The following is a 14,097-nucleotide window of genomic DNA, read 5'->3' on the forward strand; positions in this document are numbered from 1 at the left end:
GAAGTGCAGCTGCCGTTGTTTTCGTAGCTCCCTTCGTTTTATCACAGGAGACAATTTTATGACTAATCACTGTATTCTTTACCAGAAGGTTGGCTGGACCTTGTTGAAGTCACCTAAATCACACCATTACGCTCCTTTTGTTTGCAAAGCCCTGCTCCCACAGACCTCCGACTTACCTGACATCACTGTTAAGATTTCAAATCATAAGTTACAAAAACCTGTTCACAGGGTTGGAGACTGGAGACTCCTTTGGTGTCTAGAGAGTTAGATAGATCAGCCGTTGGCTTCCTTGCGCCTTGCGTGTGGAATGATCTACAATGCATTTTAAAATGGGAGGAATCGGTGCTTCTAGGGCATTTCAGACGCTTGTTAGGGGACCTTTATACTGGAAAAGGTGTCTGTTTTTTTATGACTGTGTTTTGCTTTTCGTGTATTGTTGTGTATAATAACGTGTATTCTATTGTGTATATGAATGTGCTTCTTGATGTGTATTGTGGTTCTATACAGGGCTTATCTGGAAAAGAGACCTTGGTCTCAGCATTGACTCCCTGTCAAAAAAAACAAAAGAAACAATTCAGAGTCTTGTAAAAGGTGGTCTGTAGAAGCTGTGTGTTGGAGGGCTAATTAGGCTATGCTACCCAGCTGCCTGCCTACAGACAATATTTTTTAAAGTTGTCCCAGAGTTTTAAGTCTGTTCAGCATCCAGACCACAGGAACACAGGAACACTGGCTGGCAAGGCATCCAGAGCTTGTCATGACGTCTGTCTCGGTCCGCCTCTGGACTGGACTCACAGTGGTGGGTGAGGTGAAGGTCACAGGCTCAGCCCATTGCTTCCTGTCAATCTGAATTATCCAAGCTGCTATACTTTACAGCACCGTTCAGTGTGGCCTGTGTGTCTGCCTTGCTGGTGGGCCATGAGTTTTTCCTGACCTCGTGACACAACCGTGAAAAACTCTGGACCCCAGTTTATAGCCTATTTCCATGTGACCAAGGTCAGCAAAATGGTCCTATCTAAATAATATGGCTGGCATTTGGCCATGACGATCAAGAAACTAGTCTTAGATCAGTAGTTATAATTCAGAGGGACCTCTGTATTTCTGTATGGGTGGCAGGTGGCCTATTAGTTAAGACCGTTGGGCCAGTAATCAAAAGTCTGCTGGTTCGTATCCCCTAGCCCACTTGGTGAAAAATCTGTCGATGTACACTTGAGCAAGGCACTTAACCCTAATAGCTCTTATAAGTTGCTCTGGATAAGAGCGTCTGTGAAATGTGGCACTACTCTTGAAAGAAGGATTTCACGACGACCTTTGACATGTAGAAAATACTCATGTGTACTGTAGTCTACTTTTGAAACAAAGATGAGCAATGTTGTGACTAAATATTATGTACCTTGCATGTTGTAACTTACAAGAGCAGTAGTTAGCGATACACACGTGTCCTTACTTTGTGTGTAACTCAGACTGTTTATGAGACACCTCTCTAATTTCAGAAGAGTAATTAGCTAGTATTTTACAGTTTCACTAATGAAACACAAATGGAGGTATGGCAAGTAGGAGAGCTGTTGGTTGGTCCACTGGCGTTATAAAATCAACTGGGGTTCCATGTGTTACTACTGTTTGGGACTTCCACGCATTTCCCATACTCATGCTTTCCAACACTGCTTGTGCTCTCTTTTGATAGGTTACTTCACCAATGCAAAGGACATTTACGATAGGACGCCGCACATGATGTTACCGCATACCATTGACTTTATTAAAAGTGTAAAAAACAGACGTCTGGATTATTTAGAAGGGTAAGGTTCTGTTCATAAACTCTGCTGGGATTCTTCTCTGCCACACATGTATGTATAGAATGTGAGTTATTTAGTCGTGTTCTCTTTTCTAACTGAAATTCAAATCAAATCAGATTGAGGTTAAGAATAAACGGTGAAGGCGAGGCACAATGACTTGACCGGACATCACGTTCAAAGTCGTCTTTTGTATTTTATTCCCACAGACATTCTATGCTAGTGACATTGTACTTCATACTATTCATCACTGAATAAAATAAGACTTCATGTTGCATTCAGTTGTTGCTAGATCTGATAATTAATACTCTTCTATTTACAAAAAAAAAAATCCTTCTTTAGAATTCACCTTTTACAGTGTTGCATTTTCTTAAAATACCAATAGGAACGTTTTATTTTCACATTATTAATTGTGGTTGGTACAAAATATGCAAGTTAAGAACTCTCAAGTTTGATTTCATAGCAGTTGCACTCTGGGGTAAGGGTAGGGGATCTGGGAATTGGGTTCAGGGGGTATTTACAATGGATACAACTCGTGTCATGTGATCTGGTGCGGCGCTTCAAGCATTTCCATGAGGAACGTGTCTATGGGCGTATCTCCTATCAGCTTGAAGAAGAAGAGGTGCTCCAGACACTTGAGGCCGATGGAGCGCAGCGCAGGCAGACGCAGCAACAGCTTGGCAAATCTGACCGGGAGAGGAGATAAAAGATAAAATTACTCTAGTCTGGGGTGTCATTTCAGAGCCTATTCATGATTTTTAATGGTACACACAAACCATAAAGATTAATTTTGACATATCATCTTAAAGTCTTAAAGTGGAGAAGGAATATGAAGAAATTAGAGCCTCTATTTAGTTTATTTCAACCAATGGAGGCTGCTGAGGGGAGAACGGCTCGTAACAATGGCCTGAAACGGAGAAAAGGAATGGCATCAAACACCTGGAAACCATGTGGTGGATCTATTTGATACCATTCCACTAATTCCGCTCCGGTCATTACCACAAGCCCGTTCTCCCTAATTAAGGTGCCTTCAACCTCCTGTGCTTTCAACAGCTGCATCGGAAGAGCCTTTGAGTGAGACATGTGATACTGCTGAATGGCTGGACATTAGTGTGCATGATCGAGCGTGAAAGGAGCAGACACTAAAATAAGCTGACGGTGTGAGACTGACCTGCCAGGCTGCTCTGGGTACCTATGTTTAGTGTAGGACTCCAGCGAGGCGTACACCTTCTCTCTCAGGGCCTCCACCTCTGTAGGATTAGACAGGCCCTTGGCATCTGGAAGCAGAGAACATTCATAGACAGGAACTTACTCTTGTGCACACAGTCTATGTCAAACACGGCATATCTTCCTGAAGAAGTGTGATTGTAATGAGTTTGTAAGACATGGTGGCTGGTGACTTAGAAAGTTGAAATGATGTTGGGGGAAAAAAACGGATTGGCCTATTGGATGAATATCGTGACTGCTCAAATGAACGAGGATGACCACTCTCCTCTTCCTCTCCGGATTAGCCTCCTCTGTTGTATTCCTCGTTGATTGTAGTTACCTGGGTTGAAGAGGACGATGGCTCGGAGGCAGCCCAGCTCAGTCTTGTCCATCTGCATGTCTTTCATCTTAGACACCAGCTCCGTCAGCACTCTGGAGACCACAACACGGGAAGAAAACACCATGTCATAGGAAAAAAAACAACTTTATTTGGTCAGTCCATCTATAGATGCTCAACAAACTATCAGTACAGACATGTCTACTGCTGTAGAAATAGGGCTAGATTTTTAACCGTGTTACAGAAGATGACGCTATAGTGTTGGCTATGCATTGCGGTCTATGGTATCCATATTCCAAACGTCAAGGAGTAACACTGTTGACAAAGGTATTTTTCTCGGACCTGTCAAAGATGGAGCCCACTCCTGCGCTGTGGGCGCTGCTGCGGTGGACGTGGAGGCCCGTGGCCAGGAGGATCCCGTCCTTCACTGTCACAGAGCGATGGGAGAACGAGGCGATGAGCAGCTCATTCCAGCCTGACAGAGAGAGAGATGCACAGTGGTTAACGGGTGAGTTTAACTTGGATTGTGACTAGAACAATGTACTTGTCCAGAGGGGTGAGGGCGTGTCTGTGTAATAGTAGGTCATGGGTGGGTGACGCTAATGAAACATACTGTACTGTTTTACCGCCGCAAGTAAAGCACTATGGGAAGTGAACATGCATGGTGATCTGGTTGGTGAGCTGTGCTGTAGCTGGAGTCTACCTGCTCGTAATAAGATGACCTGGTCGTCCAGGGGCAGCTCAGAGAAGTGGGGGATCCTTTTGGCCCACTCCACCAGGGTGAATAGCTGCTTGTCTGCTGCCTGGCAGATGTTGGTGACCGGGTCGTTCGTCTGTCGGATAGACAGACAGACACACATGTAACATTCAGTAAATCGACTATGAAAGAGGAAACGGAGTATAGATGGAACAAATGGGGGGGGGGGGGGGGGGGGGGGGTTGAATCCAAAATGCGATAAACACACATTTTTTACATTTGAATTTCTTCCATCGGAAATTAATGCTCATGGGTGTCCCTTTCTAAGTGTATGAATTTTGGCTGTTCTTTTAAAACATTTACTTCATATGTGCTTTCGAACGGGTTTTTCTGCTAAGCGACATATCGGACACACTTGTTTCATACCGAAAAGCACTATGTCCAGAGCCACGTGTTTAAAAGTATTATGATCCATTTATATGACACTCTACAACATTCTATGGCAGCCATGTTAGCTCCCATGAATAATATAATTAGGAAGTGGAATACAAGAATGGACATGTGGTCTGAAATGGCTGAAATCAGTTTATGATAGTTGTAAATGCAAATACTGATATTGTATCATATAATAGCACTCGGAGCTTTCCAATTAAATAAAAATGTAGAAATGTATGGTCTGTTTACATGTAAAAAAATATATATATTTTATAAACCCTTTTTTTATAAACTGTATTTAAAATTATATGATAATATTTTAGATTGACACTAATTATATTACACAATTTCTGATACATGAAATGCCTTACTTTTATTTTCCTGCATAAGTAAAATCAGGATTATGCATCTACTGCCATTCATAACAATTGACTGGTTTGAATTTCCCCCTGACCAATATGGCTGCCATTTTCACAGCATTCTGGAACTTTGAGGGTTTATGACAGAACATCTCTAGTAATGAGCATTATGATGCATTTATACATGACACTGCAAAATTCTATGGTAGCCATGTTATCAGCCCATTAACATTACATGGGGAATATATTAAAAAAAATGCAATGTAACTGAATATATAGAATTATAACAATATTCAAAATTCTAAAAGTTAGCCCAACTCAATATACTGAGCGTACAAAACATTAGGAACACCTTCCTAATATCGAGTTGCACCGCCTTTGGCCCATGCCTCCCACAGTTGTGTCAAGTTGGCTGGATGTCGTTTTGGGTGGTGGACCATTCTTGATAAACACGGGAAACTGTCGAGCGTGAAAACCCCAGCAGCGTTGCAGTTCTTGACACACTCAAATCGGTGCGCCTGGCACCTACTACCGTGCCCCGTTCAAAGGCACTTAAATGTTTTGCCTTGCCCATTCATGCTCTGAATGGTACATACTGTATGGACAATCCATGTCTCAATTGTCTCAAGGCTTAAAAATCATCCCCTTCATCTGCACTGATTGAAGTGGATTTAACAGGTGACATCAATAAGGGATCATAGCTTTCAGCTGGATCCACCTTATCAGTCTGTCATGGAAAGAGCAGGTGTTCCTAATGTTTTGCGCACTCAGTGTATGACTCTGGCTATATGCACTGTCCAGATGCATTTCAACGTTCCATATCGTTTTTGCGGCTGGCACAAAAGTGAGTCATTTATCAAATCATTTCCATTATATTTATCTGTTCAGTCTTAAATTTGGTTTCTCAAAATATTTTTTTACACACTTTGGCACATAATCAGAAGCTTGGATTATTAATTTAGGCTAACCCCTGGTTTAGTCAGCCAGATGCGGAGATAGACATCTGTCACTCTCAGCTGTTCGTTCGCTGGCTACCTAGTGTTACCTTAGCTTTGAGCGCTTGAGTGTCGTGGACCTTTAGATTATTATGGGTCCCTTCGACAGTTTGGAGCTTGTGATATCTGTTGCTTTTGGCCCGAAGAGGACACTTTCTAAACAAGCTCATGAACAGGAGAGATCCAAGATCCAGCGAAAGGAAACAGTAATAGGTGACTGGCTGCAAACACACAGAGGCTGCAAACACACAGAGGCTGCAAACAGCGGGCTGAGTCACTCCGACAATAAGAATCAATCCATCCTTAACCGGCAAATTAATTGTGACAATGGCATTATTTCTCAATTCATTCCCTAAAGTGTATATAATCAACAACAAAAACTTCCCTTGATTTATCCTAATGAAAAAACATGTACACCCCCCATAAAAATTGTCTAAAAGTTGCTTAAATGTCCAAAAGGAAAACACACATTGTATACACTGTCAACTGGTGGATACAATAAATCGGCTATTTGATATTTGTAAAATATAGTTGAAACAAATAAAATTACCTTGTAATATATTTCAAACAAAATCAAGTCTTTCTTTTCTTTGCTTTGAATTTTACCCCTTTTTCTCCCCAATTTCGTGGTATCCAATAGTTTTACTATCTTGTCTCATCGCTACAACTCCCGTACGGGCTCGGGAGAGACGAAGGTTAAAAGTAATGCGTTCACAACCCAACCAAGCCGCACTGCTTCTTAACACAGCGCCATCCAACCCGGAAGCCAGCCGCACCAATGTGTCAGAGGAAACACCGTGCACCTGGCAACCTTGTTTAGCACGCACTGCACCCGGCCCGCCACAGGAGTCGCTGGTGCGCGATGAGACAAGGATTTCCCTTCCGGCCAAACCCTCCCTAACCCGGATGACGCTAGGCCAATTGTGCGTCGCCCCACAGACCTCCCGGTCGCGGCCGGTTACGACAGAGTCTCTGGTGGCACAGCTGGCGCTGCAGTACAGCGCCCTTAACCACTGCGCCACCCGGGAGGCCAAGTCTTTTTTTTCACCAGCCCATGTCATGGTAAGATGAAAAAAATAATAGCTCTCTCTCTTTCACAAGATGTGTTTTAATTCATGTGAATTTACCAACATTTCTGAAAATGGATATATTAAGTTTTGGAATGAAACTTCAAATAGTCACATGTGTAGAGTGACCAGGAGCATTTAGAACATTGAATACGTTTTGACACACAGAGAGAGTGAGACAGAGAGAGAGAGAGAGAGACACACAGAGACACAGAGAGACACAGAGAGAGAGAGGGACACAGGGAGAGAGAGAGGGACACAGAGAGAGAGAGAGGGACACAGAGAGAGAGAGGGACAGAGAGAGAGAGAGAGGGACACAGAGAGAGAGAGAGGGACACAGAGAGAGAGAGAGGGACACAGAGGGAGAGAGAGGGACACAGAGAGAGAGAGAGGGACACAGAGAGAGAGAGAGACAGAGAGAGAGAGAGAGGGACACAGAGAGAGAGAGAGGGACACAGAGAGAGAGAGAGAGGGACACAGAGAGAGCGAGAGAGGGACACAGAGAGAGAGAGGGACACAGAGAGAGAGAGAGAGGGAGAGACAGAGAGAGAGGGAGAGACAGAGAGAGAGGGAGAGACAGAGAGAGTGAGCAAGCAGCTGGCACTAATTGAGGAGTCCATAAACAAACAACTTCTGGCAAAATTGGAAAAAAAACAAAAAAATATCTAAACAAGAGGAATTAGAGATACAAATTGGTGACATATGGACAACCCATTTTAAAACACTCTACAACACCGTTCAAAATGACACAAACGCAGAACAATGCCAAATTCATGAGAAGTTGAATGGATTAGAAAAAGCTATAAAGGACAATCAAAATCCATTAGACTCCCCAATTACTGACCAGAAGCTCTATAAGAAACTTCAGGCCCTCAAATTTAAAAAAGCATGCGGACCTGATAGCATCCTAAACGAGATGCTCAAACTCACTAGTGAAAAATTTCAATTGGCTATATTAAAACTGTTTCATTTGATCCTGAGTGTAGGAAATTTCCCTAACATCTGGAATCAAGGACTCATAACCCCAATCTTTAAGAACGGAGACCATCTTTAAGAACGGAGACAATCTTTAAGAACGGAGACAATCTTTAAGAACGGAGACAATCTTTAAGAACGGAGACCATCTTTAAGAACGGAGACCATCTTTAAGAACGGAGACAATCTTTAAGAACGGAGACCATTTTTAAGAACGAAGACCATCTTTAAGAACGGAGACAATCTTTAAGAACGGAGACAATCTTTAAGAACAGAGACCATCTTTAAGAACAGAGACCATCTTTAAGAACGGAGACCATCTTTAAGAACGGAGACAATCTTTAAGAACAGAGACCATTTTTAAGAACGGAGACCATCTTTAAGAACGGAGACAATCTTTAAGAACGGAGACAATCTTTAAGAACGGAGACAATCTTTAAGAACGGACCCTTCCAATTACCGCGGCATTTGTGTCAACAGTAACCTGGCGAAGGTTTTCTGTAGTATTATAAAAGTAAGAGTTCTAAACATCCTTATTAAGCACAATGTCTTGAGTAAAAGCCAAATTGGGATTCATACCAAAACATCGCACGACTGATCATATTTACACCCTACACACCCTGATAGATAAATATGTCCACCAAAATAATACCAACATATACGCTTGCTTTATCGACTTCCAAAAAGCATTTGAGAGTTATTTAAAGTGATGTAGGGGGTAAAACATATGACATAATTAAATCAATGTATACTTCAGGGATGCAAACTGCTGAGGGCTCAAAATGGTGACACTTGCTTTTTTTTGGCACTGAAACATGCAATAAATCCCTGCTAGGGGGAAATACAGACTTTAAACTAATTAAACAACAAAGAATATGATCTACATGATCAGTCTCTGTGTGTAAAAAAAAAAGTAGTTCACGTGAACCTAACTCGCAGCTAAAACATGTAAAGAAAGCAATCCAATGTTATTTGTTGCTTAGAATTTACTGCAAATGACAGTCAAGTCTTGAGGGAAAAAAACAATACACTAATATTGCAGTTAGCCATGACAGCCTTTATAATAGAATGCTTGTGACCACACACACACACACATCTAAATATTGCTCTTGGGAAGAAAACATCTTAGAGTAGAAATAGAATGAAACAAACAGGCATTCTATTTTTGCACTATTATAGTGGCCACTATAGACATCGATCAAGTGCCCAAGGCTACATGTGTGCAAAGATAACATTCACATTCACCCCCCCCCCCTCACACACACACGTGTTACTGGCAAGTTCAACACAACAAATGTCACCTTAGTTCCTTTTTTATGTCTCTATTTTGGTTTGGTCAGGGCGTGAGTTGGGGTGGGCATTCTATGTGTTTTTCCTATGTTTTATATTTCTATGTGTTTGGCCTGGTATGGTTCCCAATTAGAGGCAGCTGTCAAAATTAACCACATACTGTAGAGGGAAAACATTAGTTAACAGATAGTGGTTAGTTCGTTAGCTAGTTAACATTTCACACAGATTGCCAGGGTCCAGTAATCAACTAACGCGTTATAACTTGAGGAACGGCAAGGACTTGTATACCAGTTAATTCTGTAGCGAATTGGTTAGTTTTACTAATGTTAGCTCATCTAATGTTGTAATGTTAGCTAGCTAACGTTAGCTGTCTGACTTTATTAGCAAGCAAATTTTCACACCATATAAAAACTAAATTATTTGATCAGATAAGTTGGCTAACGTCGCTCAACATTTCTCTGGCTAGCTAACGGATAATTTGATCCAGCTAGCAAGATAACAATGCTAAGACTTGTTCCACCACACTTTCCAAATGCCCATAGTTTTTCGGTTACAGCTCATGAAGTACACTTCATCACCTTCTCACCCCCGTCTCTGTTGTCAGGCTTCTCACCTAACGTTACCTCTTTAGTGTTGCCAACTCCTCAGTAAGGAAAGTAGCTATTGGCTGTCCTAAAAGTCGCTAAATTACGTCATCACCTAATTTGCATAATTGGACATGTGCATGTAATTGTGATGGACGCCCTAAATATGTTTAGAACTACAAATGAGCACAGGCTGTAGAGAGTGGCACACACAGCGAATAAGAACCAGATATTTGAGGCCATACTCCTCCTTCAGCACTTTATGTTAATCCCAGTCTTTTTTTAAAAGAGAAACGCTTCTCGAGGAAAGCCAACAGCACGGGCTATAGATTTGGCATCTCCTCCCTCCAACTCAACAAGCCCCAGAAATGTTGATACAATTGTCTGCTAGGTGTTACTAAAGTGCCTTATCACAACCCCCAGGTACTTAGAAACACTTACATCCGTGGACTCATTGAGGAGGAGGCTGAAACGCTGGTCACCCACATCTGCGACCAACTTTTTCAGAAAGTATGGTGCTAGAACACCTTTAATAATTTCTGTGCACTTTGAAGTGGGTAGCAGCAGTGGAGTCTGAGAAAGCAGCTCTAAATGCTTCTCCAATGTCAGCACATCAGCATTGAACAGTGTTCAGCGATAACTAATGCCATGGTGGCCTCAGCCTTTTTTGCAGAGTCAATTTTTTTTAACCATAAATGGCAGCTTGTTTTGAGTGAAACTGTTATAAGGCTTTGCCTTTTGAGTATGTTTTAGAGTTGTCATGTGTTTTTTTACATCACTAAATTTGCGTAGAAATCAACCTTACAATACAGGCAATATGCCCGTATATCATCTCCAATAAACAGCTTCAACCAGCCTTTGAATTCAGGGTTTGATTCCCACTCCTTTCTGTATTTTTGACTGTACAGTTTAGACTGAGACATGATCAGCTAGCCAGCTAGATGTTTAGCTTATGTCACAGAGAGGCACACACACAGTGGACAAGGTGAGTAAGTGACTGAGGCTGTGTGAGTCAAAGGCAGTGATTTATTTTTGTGCAGCGATTTATTTTAGACAAAGAACATTTTACATTTACATCCCGCCCTGAATGTATGCCAGGGCGGGATCAGCCAGCGGCGGCTTCCCGCATGCATGATTCATTTGCAGTCTGGACACGGAGGGGTGAACATCTCCTGCTCTGACTGCAGCTGGGAGGGACTGCTGCGCGAGGACTGGGCTGCCTGTGAGTGCTTTGGGACAGGGTGGGGCCCACAGCAGCACAGGCTGCATGTTGAGAAGAGTAAGAACAATACGTGCTTTCACGTCAGTCTCCAATAACACCAGAAAAAGTCGCTAGATTTGTCGCTAGTCGATTTAAAAAAAAAATGTGTCGCAAATGTGTCGCAAGAAGGGGTCTGAATACTCTCTAAGTATAGCGACAAAGTTGCTAAGTTGGCAACACTGTACCTCTTCGTTATCGTTCAGGGGACGCGCTGCTGTAACTAGTAAATTGGTTTGTGTCTTATTTCTTCTGTCGGGTGCTGCGCTGCATTCTGTTGTTATGTAAACGATTGGCTGAGCCTTGGATACAGCCAGTAGTGATCCAACTCTCCCACAAACTTTTCTCATCGGATCTACACGAATCACGTAGGTCACCTATTTTGGATTCAAAATGGTGAATTTCGCCGAAAGGTGACTAGTTGGCATCCCTGATACTGGCAATACGTGCAGGGGCGGGGCCTTCGCCAGGGTTGCAATCTGAGCCCTGCACTCTTCAATGTTTACATCTACGAATTGGCCACTATTCTAGAAAAATCCTCAGCCCCTGGTGTTAGTCTCCACAATTCAGAGGTTAAATGCCTACTCTTTGCAGATGACCTATGCCTGCTGTCACCCACAGCACATGGCCTACAGCAGAGCCTGGACCTGCTAGAGCAGTACTGCCAGACCTGGGCCCTGGCAGTAAACCCCAAAAATACAAAAATAATGATTTTCCAGAGAAGATCCAGATCTCAGGGAATTAGACCAAAGTTCTCAAATGGTACAAAATATATAGAGTACTACACACACTACAATTACTTAGGTTTAAAAATAAGCTCAACTGGACACCTTAATGATGCAGTGAATGAATTGAGAGAGAAAGCACGCAGGGCATTCTACGCCATTATAAAACAAATTCAAATTGAAATATCTATTCAAATTTGGCTAAAACTAATTGAATGTGTCATTGAACCAATTCAACTTTATGCCAGCGAGGTGTGGGGGTCCACTTGCAAAACAAAATTTCACCAAATGGGACAAACACCCCATTGAAACCCTGCATGCAGAGTTCTGTAAGACCCTCCTACATGTCCAGAGGAAAACTACAAACAATGCATGCAGGGCAGAATTAGGCCAATATCCACTAATAATAAAAACTTTAAAAAATAGCAATTAAAATACAGTGACACCCTCTCATATCATTACCAAGCCGTGCAATGCCAAGAGCTGAGCAAAGAAAAGAGTCCCTTCATCCACTGGTCCTGGAGCTGAGTTCACAAACCTGTTCTACTAACACACTGAAGCCTCAGGACCAGAACATCCAATCAATCAGAATAAAACAAATTACAACACAGTCAAAACAAAACTACATTGCTTATTGGGAAACACAAGCACAAGCAGAACGCAAAATGCAGTGCTATATGGCCCTAAATCGTCAGTACACCGTGGCTAACCATTTGACCATGGTTACTGATCAAAACCTTAGAAAAACCTTGACAAAGTGCAGGCTCAGTGAGCACAGCCTTGCCATTGAGAAGGGTAGACACAGGAAAACCTGGTTCCCTGTAGAGGAAAGGCTGTGCAACCACTGCACCACAGCAGAACCTGAGATGGAGCTGCATTTCCTGATAAACTGTCAAACATATAATATGTACATTTTGCCAATAAAGCAAATTGAATTGACAGAGATAGAGAGACACACACAGAGAGAGAGAGAGAGAGAGAGAGAGAGAGAGAGAGAGAGAGACAGAGAGAGAGAGAGAGAGAGAGAGAGAGAAAGAGAGAGAGACAGAAAGAGAGAGAGAGAGAGACAGAGAGACAGAGCTTTGCTTACAGAGTTGCCTGTGCTGGCCTCCATGTAAGCTTCAGTCTTGGGTTCGATGGCCAACTCCGCGTCCAATATCTTCTCGACCGGCATGTCCCCGTTGAAACTACTGGTTGACTCCACCTCGTTATCACTCTTGTCCCGGCCCCGCTGACGCTCCTCCTGCACAGCTGCACAGAGAAACACAAACACACACAGGGGGGGTCACACACACTTACATACACTAACACAGTACACACACACCTGCCTGCATAGAGAAACAAACACACACATACGCACAGGGGAGACAAACACACGCACCTTCTCTCTTCATGCCCATGGCCAGACACTTCTGGTAGCGACAGTATTGGCAGCGGTTGCGTTGGCGCTTATCGATCAGGCACTCCTTGCTGTCTCGACACGTGTAAGTGAGGTCCTTCCTGATGGTTCTTTTGAAGAAGCCTTTACAGCCTTCACAGCTGTACACGGCATAGTGTTTCCCTGGAAGAACGGAACAGGAAATACAATTATTATCTTGATCAGATCAGCTCCTACTGTACATGAGCTGCTGTTGTTGGGTGATTCAGGGTTGGTGTGGATGGTATGCTTAGTTGAGGAGCTTTATAAACTGCCTGAATGCTGAATCGCTAAAAGCTGTGGAATATCAGTATGACAAAACATTTATTTTTACTCCTCTACTAACATTGGTAACCAGTTTATAAGAGCAGTAAGGCACCTCTGGGGTTTTGTGGTATATGGCCAATATACCACGGCTAAAGGCGTTGCGTCGTGCTTAAGAACAGCCCTTAGCCGTGGTATATTGGCCAAATACCACACCCCCTTGTGTCTTATTGCTTAAATATACTATCTGGCGTTAGTGAGTGGAAATAATCTATTGTAGCATTTCTCCTGGAAATGTTAATTTGGCTTAGTTGTCCTGTAGGTACAGTATGCTGATGAAGGGGGTAAGGTTATACTAGTAGTAGGGACAGATTTTTCTTCCTTACCATCCAACCTGTCAAGGGAAAAACTCTGGTACCCAGCTCAAGAGCTTGGGACTATAAGGCTCTATCTGCATTTTTGTCAAAATGAAATTATTAACACAGCCTTGTTTTGTTCAATGTTCTCTACCAATATAGTACTCTAAATATCCCAATTTATCTTAGTAAATTCAAAAGAATAAAATATAAAATTGCTGACATTCAAACCAATGAGGGGTTTGCAACTTTAAACCCAATTATCTTCGAATTCTCTTTTTACAGATGGAACCTTCTAGTCCCAAGCTCTCGTGGTATTGTCTAGTCTTGGGCCTTAGTCTTGGG

General features: G+C 42.5%; 1 protein-coding gene across 4 annotated transcripts in view; it reads right to left on the reverse strand.

The window, feature by feature from the left end:
* Positions 1-1,726: 1,726 nt before the first annotated feature.
* LOC139387588 (retinoic acid receptor RXR-gamma-A-like) overlaps positions 1,727-14,097 on the reverse strand; it is a 42,168-nt gene continuing 29,797 nt past the window's right edge. For 2 of the 4 annotated variants that reach the window (XM_071133935.1, XM_071133931.1), the window contains 7 exons: positions 13,097-13,276; positions 12,806-12,966; positions 4,034-4,163; positions 3,673-3,805; positions 3,334-3,425; positions 2,959-3,064; positions 1,964-2,473 (listed from right to left, as the gene is read on the reverse strand). In XM_071133935.1, the coding sequence (XP_070990036.1) occupies positions 2,326-2,473; positions 2,959-3,064; positions 3,334-3,425; positions 3,673-3,805; positions 4,034-4,163; positions 12,806-12,966; positions 13,097-13,276 (950 nt within the window). In that variant the 3' untranslated portion in view covers positions 1,964-2,325. Of the gene's footprint in view, positions 2,474-2,958; positions 3,065-3,333; positions 3,426-3,672; positions 3,806-4,033; positions 4,164-12,805; positions 12,967-13,096; positions 13,277-14,097 lie in introns of all 4 variants that reach the window. The other 2 variants (XM_071133933.1, XM_071133932.1) reach the window with 2 other exon arrangements.

This window comes from Oncorhynchus clarkii, chromosome 28, assembly GCF_045791955.1.
Source record: "Oncorhynchus clarkii lewisi isolate Uvic-CL-2024 chromosome 28, UVic_Ocla_1.0, whole genome shotgun sequence".
NCBI classification, from domain to species: domain Eukaryota; kingdom Metazoa; phylum Chordata; class Actinopteri; order Salmoniformes; family Salmonidae; genus Oncorhynchus; species Oncorhynchus clarkii.